The 13,336-nt window shown below is 32.6% G+C and overlaps 2 protein-coding genes across 2 annotated transcripts; both read left to right on the top strand.

The window, feature by feature from the left end:
* Positions 1–819: 819 nt before the first annotated feature.
* On the top strand, positions 820–5,863 carry LOC106777026 (hydroxyproline O-galactosyltransferase HPGT1). The gene is made up of 12 exons (XM_014664524.2): positions 820–1,265; positions 1,390–1,453; positions 1,650–1,699; positions 1,781–1,974; positions 2,530–2,593; positions 2,657–2,729; positions 3,054–3,177; positions 3,519–3,606; positions 3,700–3,750; positions 4,610–4,681; positions 4,894–5,006; positions 5,255–5,863. Exons 1-12 carry the CDS (start codon positions 1,153–1,155, stop codon positions 5,275–5,277), a joined length of 1,029 nt encoding a protein of 342 aa, XP_014520010.1. The 5' UTR covers positions 820–1,152; the 3' UTR covers positions 5,278–5,863.
* Positions 5,864–8,700: 2,837 nt separating this feature from the next.
* Positions 8,701–11,806, top strand: LOC106776454 (probable inactive receptor kinase At4g23740). Its single transcript, XM_014663912.2, has 2 exons — positions 8,701–10,348; positions 10,953–11,806. Exons 1-2 carry the CDS (start codon positions 9,229–9,231, stop codon positions 11,558–11,560), a joined length of 1,728 nt encoding a protein of 575 aa, XP_014519398.1. The 5' UTR covers positions 8,701–9,228; the 3' UTR covers positions 11,561–11,806.
* Positions 11,807–13,336: the final 1,530 nt, after the last annotated feature.

Below are 13,336 nucleotides of genomic sequence, written 5' to 3'. Positions count from 1 at the left end.
AGAGGACAACCTGAGTGGATGACCTAGGTTGTGCGTGATACCAAGACAGACTCTATGGTACATTAGAGTAATGTAATAAAAGTTAAATTTTTATAAATAAAAGAAATAAATGTGTCTCGCTAGGCTTTGTTTTCTTGATTGTGGAAGGTTTTGGTGTAATAGTTAGTATAAAGGAGATAAACAAATAATTTAGCAACATAAGGAATTTGAAGTAAGAATGATAAGAATAGAACTTTTTGTTTATCTTTTTCGAAATTAGGCACCCTTTCCCAAATTAGGGATTTAATTCATTTCAAAATTATAAAACTCAGGCTATAAATACCATCAATGTGTCCCATGATTCATATTTACAAAGTCAGAATACCCCTAACTACATTCTTAACGTTATTAACTTAAATTAATGACAAAATCAATTTTACACAAATAAAAACCTTTTTGAAATAAATAAAAAAAAAAAAAGAGAACAGAAAGACCTGTTTGAGACATTTTTGTATAAACAAAATCCTTAAAAACATTAAACCTATAATATTATTATTATTATATAAGTATTTTAGTTACTTTGAAGTAGAAAAAAGTTGTTTAATTAATTGTCTTATCAAATAAATATTTTTTATTTATTAGAAAGATAAAATCATTTAATTAAAAGAAGAATATCTTTTATATAATGTGTATTAAATATAATTTTATTAATTGAGAAATAAGTACTTTAAATTTAAGCCTGTTAAATATTTGTTTGGATTAAATGGTCTGTGATTAAGCGAACTCACTTTTTTTTTAACTCAATTTAACATTCTCATTGCTTAAGATAATCAACAAGTGGATTTGGTTTGGACACACAGAACAGAACCGAGATGAAAACAAGAGTTTGATAATCAACAAGTGAGGTTACTGAGGTTACATTAGACTGTATTTTCCCCCTTGTATTGGTCACATTGAATCCAGCGGCATTTTGATACCTCCTCCCAGACCTGAAACCAAAAGAACAGTTTCATTGCATAAACCCTGAAATTAGAAGCGGTTATAACGTCGTTTTCACATTTCAAACTCGAAAGATCAAGCCCCAACCAAACGGTTACATTCGTTTCTTAAACACTGATTTATATTCTCTCTCCCTGGATCTGACATTTGGATGATAATTTCAACAAACAAGAAATGCGTAGCCGGGGATCGCAGAACCGGCTTTCTGGTAACTCTTTTGAATCACGTGTTTCTGCGCTCATGCTAGCCATGATTGCTACCATGGCTACCATTTACGTTGCCGCCAGGTTAGTTAGTTAGTAAGTTTTTATAATTGTTATTTTAAGTTTTCTTCTCCTTATTCATCATCTGTCTTTTAAACCTCTATTGTGGATTGCGTTTCGAGTTTTTGATGTATTGAGCGATACGCAGGCTATTTCAGGAGGCGGAAAGTAGGGCTTATTTAATCGAAGAGCTGGAAAAAAGAACTGGTCAGGTTTGGTGTTAGTTTTCTTCGTTGAAGTTTGCAAAGGCCTGTCGTACATTTTACACTGGAATGTTCTTTTATGATTAAGTGTGTGCTGTACCATGCCTTTTTCTGTGTGTGGATGCGATTGGTGGTGTTTCTCTTTTTTAATTTTTAGTTGTCGTCTTAGGATATCAATGAGGCTGTATAGTTCATCCGATTTCAGGGTCAATCTGCCGTTTCTCTTGATGATACACTGAAAGTTATAGCCTGCAGGTAATTTTCTTATTTTGGTTATTGAATTTGAATTTGGCTACCAATAATCTCTCCCTGAGACTGCTGTTCCCTTATTTTTAGGGAACAAAGTAAGAAGTTGTCTGTCCTTGAGACCGAACTAGCTGCGGCTAGACAGGAAGGTTTTGTTCCAAAGCGCTTGCAAGGAAATAATGAGAAGCATCCTACAAAGAAAGTACTTTTAGTAGTTGGAGTGATGACAACCTTTGGTCGGAGAAAAAACCGAGATGCAATCCGTAAGGCTTGGATGCCAGCAGGTTGTTGTTTTGATTTCCTTTTACATGATTCTGCATATTGGCATTCTCAGCTTTATTCCGTGGAACACTCTGTGTGCCAAACAAATTCATTGTAGACTTCAATTTTTGTAGTTTGGTTTCCGCATCCTATGATCATGAGCTACTGCTGAATATCAGGCATGCTCTTATTGCTTTTGGTCTTTCTTCAGTTTTATCATTTCCAATATTATTACTGAATGCAATATGAGTCATATGACATTCAACTGGGAAAAATAAATAACTTATGAAGCCAGAACTCCAAAGTTTGACAGCAGGTGTTGATCACTTTTCAGTTTCAAGCAATATACTATTCTCTAACAACCTATTTTTATCACTTCTGTGGTTTTATAATTTATTTTGGTTCATAAATGTCAGCATGTTTGGATCCTTGCTCAGGCAGTCACATTAATAATTTGTTTTTTTTTTTGTTTTTTTAATTCTCTACTATAACTATGGCTCTGTTTTTAATCTTTCAAATTATATTAATGTAGTGTGTGAAAGCCTTGCCAAAGCTCATCGATACCCTATTTGCTGCAGGTATAGCTAGGAGAGAACTGGTTGATAAGAAAGGAATCGTTGTCCGATTTGTAATAGGAAGAAGGTACATATTTGGTGGTTCAAATTCAATTTTTGCAAATGATTGAGTTTTAACATTTTGATGCAGTGCAAACGACGGAGACAGTTTGGACAAAGATATTAAAGCAGAAAGCAGTCACACCAATGATTTCGTCATTCTTGTATGTTACCTTTCATGATGATAATTTCATTCGAGCAATATTTGATGAAAATTACAGATATTATAACTTTCCCGGTGTTACTGAATGCGCGCATCTGGCACATGCACTTTAGATATACTTTGTATTGTAAAGGGCTTGGTGTAAAACTATGGCTTCAAACTTCTTTTAAATTCAAAATTTTGAAGTATAGTTAACAAAGTCTTTGGCCAACTTTTGTTCTTACTCCTTGTTTGTGGACTATTGAGGCATGACGTGATATACATATAATTTAATACACGTGACAAGTAAATATGATTATGTCATATAGCTTTATTTACTTCACAGGATAATCAAGTGGAGGCCCCTGAAGAAAAAGCAAAAAAGATAAAATCATTCTTCATTTATGCAGTAGGCAAATGGGATGCTGAATTTTATGCTAAGGTCGATGATGATGTCTATGTTAATCTCGGTATGTAGTCCTTAATTCTGTCTGGCAATGAAAAATATAATACATATGCGTGCACACACATAAAAAGCTGTTTTTAATAATTAGAATATATCAAATACAATATTCTACAGTTTGCGCTATAGCTCCCTTGCAGAACTTACCATTCATGAAAATCAAACTACAGAAAATATTGGTACTGATAATTTGATGATGAGCGGAAACCCCACCGGTGTAGTTATATAAATTTCTTGAATTCCTAGATAGTTGTGAAGATTCAGAAGTGATAAAGCCAATTGGATTTAGTATTTTTAGCTGTTGTAGGTTCTTTGCTGTGTCACTGTGTGAAATAATTTCTTTTACAGATTCCCTTGGAGGAGTGCTAGCTTCTCATTTGGACAAGCCCCGTGTGTATATTGGTTGCATGAAATCAGGCAAAGTTTTCTCTGAGCAGTGAGTATAATGCTTCATTCGAAAATAAGAGCAGTTTATTATGGTATTAGAATTTCTTCCCTTTTGTCATTCTCTCTGAATCATGTTTTATAGGACACATAAATGGCATGAGCCAGACTGGTGGAAATTTGGTGATGGAAAATCGTGAGTAATACATACTTATGTGTTAGTTTTATTTATTTCCTTTTCTTACGAGATATTGATTTTGACACAAGGCTAAAAGTTCTTTGTACGATATTATGGTTTTTGGAAGAAATTGCCAGTTGTTCTTAGTTCCTGTCTATATAATGCTATCGCTTTTTCTTTTCAGAAATATTTAATCTATCTACTGATACCTTATCAAAAGATGTTTACCAGTGATAAGGATTCTGAGCTTATGCAGCAGTAGAATTTTGATCAATAATGATAAATAAACTGGTTTTTTATGTATGGAAATTAGGCATTGACAATTTCCACTGAGAATGATGCATGTAAGTTTCAAACAACCCTCCAACATCCATGCGTCAGTTGTATGAATGGAATTTTCTTAAAGATTTTCCTCGACATAGTTTTGTATATTTAAAATATAAGTAGAATAACCTAATGAATTAGTTTAGTGATTGGACACTCTGCGTTCACATGATATGTCGCAAGGAAACCATATTAGATTTCCACCATGTGTTAAAACTCGTTGGACGAGTAACAATTACAGTGTTGCAAAAAGGATTAGACTTTGGTCTGCTCAGTCAGAAGAAACTCATGACCAGAAAAAAGAGATATAAGTAAAATAGTTATAATGATTACATTTTTTTTTAGAAAAAAGAAAACCATAAAAACCTGTCGAAGAACTTTCCTCAGCTTTTATAAGAAAAAATGACAGAAAATAGTTCCTTTAAAAACTTATCCAAGATTACTGGTAAAATGTACTGTCCAAATCATGGTATTAGATCCATAAATTGTTTTTCTCTCATCCTTTTCTTGTACTTTCTTTGTTGAAATTGATATCCATGTTTGTTTGATTCAGATACTTTAGACATGCTTCAGGTGAGGTCTATGTCATTTCAAAATCATTGGCTCAGTTTATTTCAATAAACAGGTATAGTTTTCATTTGTGTGTCTGTAATAATTACTTGGGTGCGTCTTTGAATTAGATTCAATTCTTTCATGATTAATTCAAATTTTCAAGTTGAAAGCCAAATCAGCAAATAGTTTGTTCCAGATTTTCAATTTTTGGATATGATTTTAGTCTGGTCGATATCCAAATATGAAGTAAGAATGTTGTATCAATTTGGGATGTTTACTTCGCAGTTTTATGCTCCGTACATATGTACATGATGATGTAAGCATTGGATCTTGGTTTATTGGGCTTGATGTACAGCACATTGATGAAACAAAACTTTGCTGCTCCACCTGGTCCCCTGGTAAATTTCTTGCTACCCTTTGTCTCATACATAGACATCGTATAGTATCAATAACGAGCAATATTACACAAATTGGTCTAGTTGTTCCAGGCTTTATCATAAGTAGCGGGCTTTTAAGGTGGACGGGATAATAAGTGTTACAAACAGTGTATTCTTTTTTCTTAAAAAAAGGAGATTTAACATAAGTGCACACAAAAAATGTGATGATGGATTTAACTATTGTTTATTGTTTTCTTCCCATCTTTCAGGGGCAATTTGTGTGGTAGTATGACGACTTCCCACTGACAGATAGAGTGTCTATAGCTGTTCCATCCTCTATCATCATTTTTGTCTCAGGTGATTTCATTATGATAATTTCAAGCAGCTGTTGATTCTTCCATTTGAATGAGGGACTGGTTATTTGTAGTATGCCTGGGACATGAGGTACCAGCATGCTCTTCATAATGGTCTAAGGTATTGAGAAATTGGCCATGTTTGTTTTATTTTGAGAAACTGTTCCTTCTCCATTTAATCGTGTAATATAAATAGCTCTTGTCCATCCCTGTTAAACTTAACACACCATATGGGAAAAATGAAAGAAAGTATAGCAACTTAATTGTAAGATTTTTTTTAATTATACTTGAGACATACATGTTGAATCAACACTTGATTTTAGGGTTGGTAGTAGTAAGTAGATTAGACAATTTATGCTGCATATATACAGCATCATGCATTCATGCCTCTTGCCTAGTTCATTTATTTTTTCTTTGAACAATATGTTATATTATTTTAGACATTGTCATGTTCCTTTTCGGTTTTATGTATAATTGATATACGATGTAAATTATTGTTGAACTTATTATTCCTTTTATACCTTACTATTTAAAGCAGTACTCCTTTTATGCATGTAGTGTGTGTACTATCTACAAACAATAAGAGAATAGTCTAGTCAACCACCGAATTATCTTGCATCGTCTCAAGCTGAAACATTTTGTGCCTATTTTGTGATTTTTTCTTTTTGAAAAAATAACTTACAAAACTAGGCGTGGGTTGGATGAACATTATTTATGCTTAGACTTGGATTGAGTGGAGATAGATTAACTTGATATACACTTACTCAGAGTAAAAAATATTACACTCTCACTCAATGAATATTGATTATAAAAGAAAATGATTACTTTTGCAATTAAATATAGACGAGAAAGTACATCCTTTAGGGCATACAATATAGTAATTGCCTTATGTTTTGACACCTTCACGATATCACTCATTCATTATCTAATCCCATGTCTTTAATTGTTGAACACCTGCACTTTATATTTATTGTAATTATTTTGCATAATACTATAAGTTAATTTATGTGCTAAATTTATTATTATTTAAAAGTTGTTTATTTTTTATTAGAAACTTTGAAGTTTTTATTTATTTAAACTCATCAAGAAGTTAACAATATATTGGATAAGATTTGTTGAATCAAATTTCTTTACAAAATGTATTGTTAACAATAACCAATAAATATAATTAAATTATGAGATAAATGTTATAAAAATATATTTAACTTAAGTTTGTAGAAAAAAACTAAACTATGCTTATGATAAAAAATAAATAATGTTGCAAAATATTTATCATTTGAGTTCGATTCAAATAATTTGTTTTATTTATTAGTCAAATGATGTACTTATAAAATAATAAGTTATTATTTTGTATGAGGATCTTTAATTCGGTTTTTAGACAAAAAAAATTCAAACCAACAAAAATTATAAAAATTATGGTTCGCATGAAAATAAATAAAAGTTAAACTAGACCAAAGTGATTAATGTAATTTTGTTTAGATTAATTATGCCATTTTATTGAAAATTTTAAATATTCATTAGACTATTAGTAAATATTTTGTTTTTTTATAATTTGTTTGTCTTTATTAACATTTTTTTAAAATTAACTAGAATAAAATATAAAGCACAATGGCTATTCATGTTTTTACAATAAAATGGATTAACTCAACTTCTACAAAAATTGAGTTGGGTTGAACTGTCAATTGAAAATGAATTGAATTTTGTAACCATCGGTTGAAGATCTTATTCATTTTTTTTTTTCTATTATTGATAGTTTAATATGAAGTGGAAACAGATTAAATTCTTTTATTTTTTACATGAAAACGTACTATCGACGGATGGTTGAATTGGAAGGGCTGAGATGGACCATTATGCAAACTAATTCAATTTTTTTGATGAAGTTGGCTCAATTGACTTACGAGACTAACTTTTAGATTTGAGAAACCGAGTTGATTTAAATTTCAAGATAAAAAATGCTATCTCGATTTACATTTTTTGGGCTAACCTATCAAACTTAATCATTTTTGTCATCCTAGCAATATTACATATAATTCAAAATAAAAATATGAAAATTACTCACTCTTATTATTTTACTGAAATGTTTCTATCCTATTTTAATATTTTAATATTTGTTTTTTCTTTAGAATAGTATTGCAACCTCAACCAAATCAAATATATTACACTTTCCCTTATATTTGTGCCTCTTCTAAATAAAGTGAAATAATAAATAATGTAACAATAATTAAATAAGTGAATCGATTTAAAATGTTAAACTGAAAATTAAAATAAAAACGATTTAAACCTGATATCGACTTTTGATTATTTTTTAATCAGTTTGTTTCTAAATATAATGTTTATAATTCAGGAAAATAATTAATCATAAAAGTATTTTAAAAATTATGATTTAAAAGTTGATAAATTTTAAATTAAAATAAAAATATATAATAAAATCTCAGAAAAGATATAGTTTTAAACAACACTTCTTATAAAATAAAAAAATTGAAATTAATTTATTTTACTTTATTATAATAAAAATATAGTTTTCTAGAAAAATAATTACAAAATTTATTGAATTTATTTTTGAATTCATTTTTAAGATTCTTGAATTATAAGATTTAATAGTACTTATCTCATCTCTGTTTTAGTCATATGTTTTTCATATTTTAAGATTCTTGAATTTATTTTTGAATTCTTCTATTTGTTAATTCTTTTTTATTTTTATAGGCAATCTTTAATCCTCCCAATGCTGTGAGAGGAGGAATTCCAATCTGTTTTCCAGAAGTATGAATAATTTCTTCTAAATTTTAATTAATACTGTAAAATGTTACATTTACTTGTGCATAAAATAAAAGTTGGTGTGATTTTTGTGTAGTTCAAAAACAGAGAAACAGGATCTGGGTTATCGAAGAAAATCCTCCACACCTTTCAGGTGATTTCAAGGCTGCTTAGAACTGTCAATTCTTCTATCTTCTTGATCGTGTGATGTGATTTTATGTGCAGACTAAAAATCAAAATATGATAATTAGGATCAATTCGAATAGTTATATCCAAGTACGCGTTATAGGTAAAATACAATCCTAAACTCCTAAACTCCTACTAATGCACCTCTTTTACTATATTTAAGCAAAATATTATATATATAATATCAGAAAAATTTGAATTAATGTTATTATTATAAAAATATCTTCAAGTGTGAATTAGAAGAGCATATATAAATAAATAAAAATAGTTTAGAAAGGGTAATTTATTTTCTATGAGATATTAGTAAATAGAGCAACTTAGACTTGCAACAGAACAGTTAAAAACAACATTCATCTCTAGGACAGTTTTGTTTTGCATCTTTTCACAGAAATAGTCTCTGCCAAAAATGGCAATGTGATTTCCATTGCTTTCACTGTGAGCTCTGCATTGGATGCTGCACCTTTTACCAATCACGAATCATCACTGCTACGTTTTTTCTTTCTTTCTCTCATTTTCGGTACACCCCTTTTGGAAATGCCAATGCCTCTAAAGGATGACTTTTGAGGAACAATATGACAAAACAGAAAGTAAACATAATACTGCCTCCTACTTCCTTTCCATTCTAATCAATATTACTATTTTCGTTTTAAAATAATAATAGTAACCCTTTCTCCCTTTCTGTCATTCACAAAGAAAAAAAACATCAAAATTTACAGCTGAACATATTATGGACCACCTCATTTGACTTAACCGAATAGAACCTGGCAGTATCTGCAGGCACATTTTTCAGTGCAAGTTTCTCAGTGTCCGCTTCTGATTTAGTTCTTTTCCCTCTCTTTTTTTCTAAGACATTGGAGGTAAGCTGTTGGTGTCTTTGTCTGCCAAAAGCACCCCTGTAGTGGTTGGTCTGAGCGTCAGAATTTCACCACCACCTGGTTCTCTGCTGGAAGATGCAACGCATTTTCTGTTTGGTGTCTCTGTTTTCTCTGTTTTTCCTCTTTCTGTCCCGACCCAATGCAGAACCCACAGAAGACAAGCAAGCACTGCTTCATTTAGTGGAAAAGTTGGCTCCTTCAAGACCCCTCAATTGGAACGCAACCTCTTCTCCTTGTACCTCTTGGACCGGTGTAACCTGCAACTCTGACCACTCACGAGTTATAGCCATTCACTTGCCAGGCTTTGGCTTTCACGGAACCATTCCTCCCAATACGTTAAGCCGTGTTACGTGCTTGCAGACACTCAGTCTCAGATCTAACTCCATAACCGGTCCTCTCCCTTCTGATCTCTCCAACCTCTCAGACCTTTCCTTTCTCTACCTTCAGTTCAACAATTTCTCTGGTCCCTTACCTGACTTCTCTGTCTGGAGTAACCTCTCTGTTGTCGACCTGTCCAATAACTGTTTCACCGGCACCGTTCCTCTCTCCCTCTCCAATTTGACTCACCTAACTGCCATCAATCTCGCCAACAACTCGCTTTCTGGCCAAATCCCTCTTTCTCTCCACAGGTTTCCAGACTCGGCTTTCGTGGGAAACAATGTCTCTCTCCAGACAGTTTCACATTCCAAATCTGCGAAACACGGTGAAACTGCGCTGTTTTGGGTTGTTATTGCTGCTGCTTCTGTTGCTCTTGCAGCTTTCTTTGTTTTTATCTTTGTGTGCTGGTCCAGAAAGAAGAAAGGAGATTCCTTTACTCGGAAGATGCTGAAGGGAGATATGTCTCCGGAAAAAGTAGTTTCCAGGGACCTTGATGCGAATAATAAGATCTTTTTCTTTGAGGGGTGTAGCTATGCGTTTGACTTGGAGGATTTGTTGAGGGCTTCTGCTGAGGTACTTGGGAAGGGGACGTTTGGTGCTGCATATAAGGCTGCGTTGGAGGATGCTACCACTGTTGTTGTGAAGAGGCTGAAGGAAGTGGCTGTTGGAAAGAGGGACTTTGAGCAGCACATGGAGGTTGTGGGGAATCTCAAACATGAGAATGTGGTTCAGCTAAAGGGGTATTACTATTCCAAAGATGAGAAACTCATGGTCTATGATTACTACACTCAAGGGAGCCTCTCTACTTTGTTGCATGGTATGTACCTTAATTTTGTTTTCCTTCGTTTTCATGTTAATGTCCATGCGCTCTTGTTTTAGAATCTTTCGCTTTCTGGGTACCTGGATATCGTTGTTGTATCTTAGATTTTTATTCGGAGGAGAGGCTCCCAGCATATTTGGTATGTTAAAGATGTTAAAATTTTGTCTCTGGATAAGCTTGATCCGACTCTCAACTCAGCTACATACATTGCAAAATTGAATGGATAGTATAAGTTTGAAATATAGCTTTTGATTGCACTCGTGTTCTAAAGACAAACAGATCTTGGCGTTCACTTACAGTGGAGAAATTATTATATTGTCCATGTCACATTGGTCCTGCCCAAATCCACTTCCACATTATTGTTAATTCTTCCTTGTTGTAAATTGAAAATCTTAGTTATATGACAATCAACATTAGTTGGATTGTCATGTAATAATTTCTTAAAGTTGGTATTGTATGCTTAAGTCCAGTGTTTCTTTCTATATGAACTATTTATATTTGAAACATGTGCCTTGTTCTGAAATTTTATGTTACATACAGCACAACCAAACTATTGAAACATTTACTATGACTGACAAATAGTGCTTTCTGAGTTTTTCAGGTAAAAGAGGAGAGGATAGGGTGCCTTTAGATTGGGAGAGTAGAATGAAAATTGCTCTGGGTGCTGCACGAGGCCTTACTCGCATCCATTGCGAGAATGGGGGGAAGCTTGTGCATGGCAACATCAGATCCTCAAATATCTTTGTGAATACTACACAATATGGTTGCATATCTGATCTTGGCCTGGCAACCATCATGAGTTCAGTTGCCATACCCATCTCACGAGCCGCTGGTTACAGAGCACCAGAAGTCACAGACACTAGAAAAGCAACGCAGCCTGCTGATGTTTACAGTTTTGGTGTGGTGTTGCTGGAGATTCTCACTGGGAAATCCCCTGTATACACCACTGGTGGCGACGAGATTGTGCACTTGGTGAGATGGGTTCATTCGGTTGTCAGAGAGGAGTGGACAGCAGAAGTGTTCGACTTGGAGCTGATCAGATATCCCAACATAGAGGAAGAGATGGTTGAAATGTTACAGATAGCCATGTCTTGCGTGGTGAGGGTTCCTGATCAGAGGCCTAAGATGTTGGAAATTGTAAAAATGATAGAAAATGTGAGGCAGATTGATATAGCCACCATGACTCAGCAACCATCATCTGAGAACTAAGCCAAATGTGCAACACAAACCCCTTTAACCACTTAGAATCGATTCCCTCTGCGTGATATTTTGACAATTTACTCCTTTTCTATCTCTACATAAAAAAAGAAATCAATTATCTGCTTCTAGTTGATTTGAGTGTATTTGAAAATGTTTTGTTCCAAATTCTGAACAACCCTAGTAATTATTGCTCAGCACATTTGCTTCTATCAGACAAAAGCCAAACTAATTTAACTGATTTCTTTATGATCTTAATTTTAATGTTTGGGGGGAAGAAGCACCAGATGATAACTGATATGAAACATTTCATTTGTTTTGTTGTGCTTGTGTTTTAGCTTCATGTATGGAAACTGCTCTTCTTTGTTTGATTCTTCAGTCCCATTTTCGTCTATTTATCTGTAATTTTTCATTTTGACATTGTATCACTTGATGAACCTTTTTCCATTTGTGAAGGCTTCAAAAGTGCCCATTTGCGTGTGCAAGAACGTAATTCTTTCTTTAAAGGTGATGTGTTCACCAACTGACAAGTTTCAAACAGAAGAAAGTAATGGACCGTAAACTTCTCAATTGGGCCTACCTCGGAGTCCAGTGTTTTTGCTGTCTCTCAAGGCCCAAAGAAGAAAAGTTTCGTTTTTTTTTAAATTCTGTACCGTACCACAAAACTGAGGCCACCGAAAGAAAGCCTCGAATGAAAAAGTTACTAACCAAATGGTCATTTAATTTTTTGTTTAGGTGGAATAGTATATAATATTGACAAAATTATTTAACTCTACACTTAATAGAAATTTTCTTTGAAAGTTTTTTCCTCATTTAAAAATAAAGAACTATATTTTTTTTAAATGACCCCATTGTATATTTTTTGAGAAAGTGCCCATATTCATTTACATGTAAGAGTTTCTTAACATGGTTGAATTCGTTAAAATTTGTTTATACATAGTCTATTAAACATATTTTTTTTATATAAATAATCATTTAATAAGTAAATTGGTAGCAGTCTAGTCTTTGAAAAAAAAAATAATTCAATTTCTAAAATGTGTAAAGACAAAAAAATTAATATGCAAAACTTCACAACTTAATTTCAATTTAAAATGCCAAATTAATTCTTAAATAAAAACAACAACTTGAACGTAATTACAACTCTTTTTGCCTGTTACTTTCATATTTAGAGTTGAAAATAATGTTCAACAAAACGGAAATCCACACAGAAACGCAATCCTCCAAAGAATTGTATAACTAATTGAAATACTTCATATATCATATAGTATTTAAAAATTAACAATATAAAAAGATTAATACGCTGAATATATAAGTTACATTCATATAAGGTTAATCAAAATTCAAAATCATCTTAAAATAAAAAAGTTTAACTCATATATTCAGCTCTAACTTATATATTCAGTTATCATTTATGAATCTTTTAAATCTTAGTAATATGTATATTAAAATGAAGATAAAATGGGCTTATATTAAAATCTAATTTGGCAATTAGACATTGGAGATGAATTTTAATCTAAAGTATAGAAATGAATGTGGTGGCACAGCATTGCAGCTCCAAGTTAGTGTGTTTGGTAGAAACGTACGATGCAGTAGAGTAGCAGAAGGTGCACATGGTCCCGCACCGCACCGCATCACAAACATTTATTAAGTTGGTTTGCTAATGGACACCTTATGTCGTCCCCACTCGTCACGTGCTCCTTTTTTTTTATATTTTTTTATTTTTGATTATGGGATAAGTTAATTTTAAAAATATTTGTTTAATGTTTGATAATGGCATGAAAAATAAAT

Source organism: Vigna radiata, chromosome 11 (assembly GCF_000741045.1).
Source record: "Vigna radiata var. radiata cultivar VC1973A chromosome 11, Vradiata_ver6, whole genome shotgun sequence".
NCBI lineage: Eukaryota > Viridiplantae > Streptophyta > Magnoliopsida > Fabales > Fabaceae > Vigna > Vigna radiata.
Note: the sequence above shows the minus strand (reverse complement) of the source record. Positions and strands in the feature narration are given on the sequence as shown.

What these genes read in the sequence shown, in the direction of transcription:
- LOC106777026 (XM_014664524.2), top strand. Translation starts at nt 1,153, where the DNA reads ATGCGTAGCCGGGGATCGCAGAACCGGCTTTCTGGTAACTCTTTTGAA. An exon ending in CTGAAAGTTATAGCCTGCAG is followed by an intron (nt 1,700 to 1,780) that starts GTAATTTTCTTA and finishes CCTTATTTTTAG; the next exon opens with GGAACAAAGTAAGAAGTTGT. An exon ending in CTGCTCCACCTGGTCCCCTG is followed by an intron (nt 5,007 to 5,254) that starts GTAAATTTCTTG and finishes CCCATCTTTCAG; the next exon opens with GGGCAATTTGTGTGGTAGTA.
- LOC106776454 (XM_014663912.2), top strand. Translation starts at nt 9,229, where the DNA reads ATGCAACGCATTTTCTGTTTGGTGTCTCTGTTTTCTCTGTTTTTCCTC. An exon ending in CCTCTCTACTTTGTTGCATG is followed by an intron (nt 10,349 to 10,952) that starts GTATGTACCTTA and finishes TGAGTTTTTCAG; the next exon opens with GTAAAAGAGGAGAGGATAGG.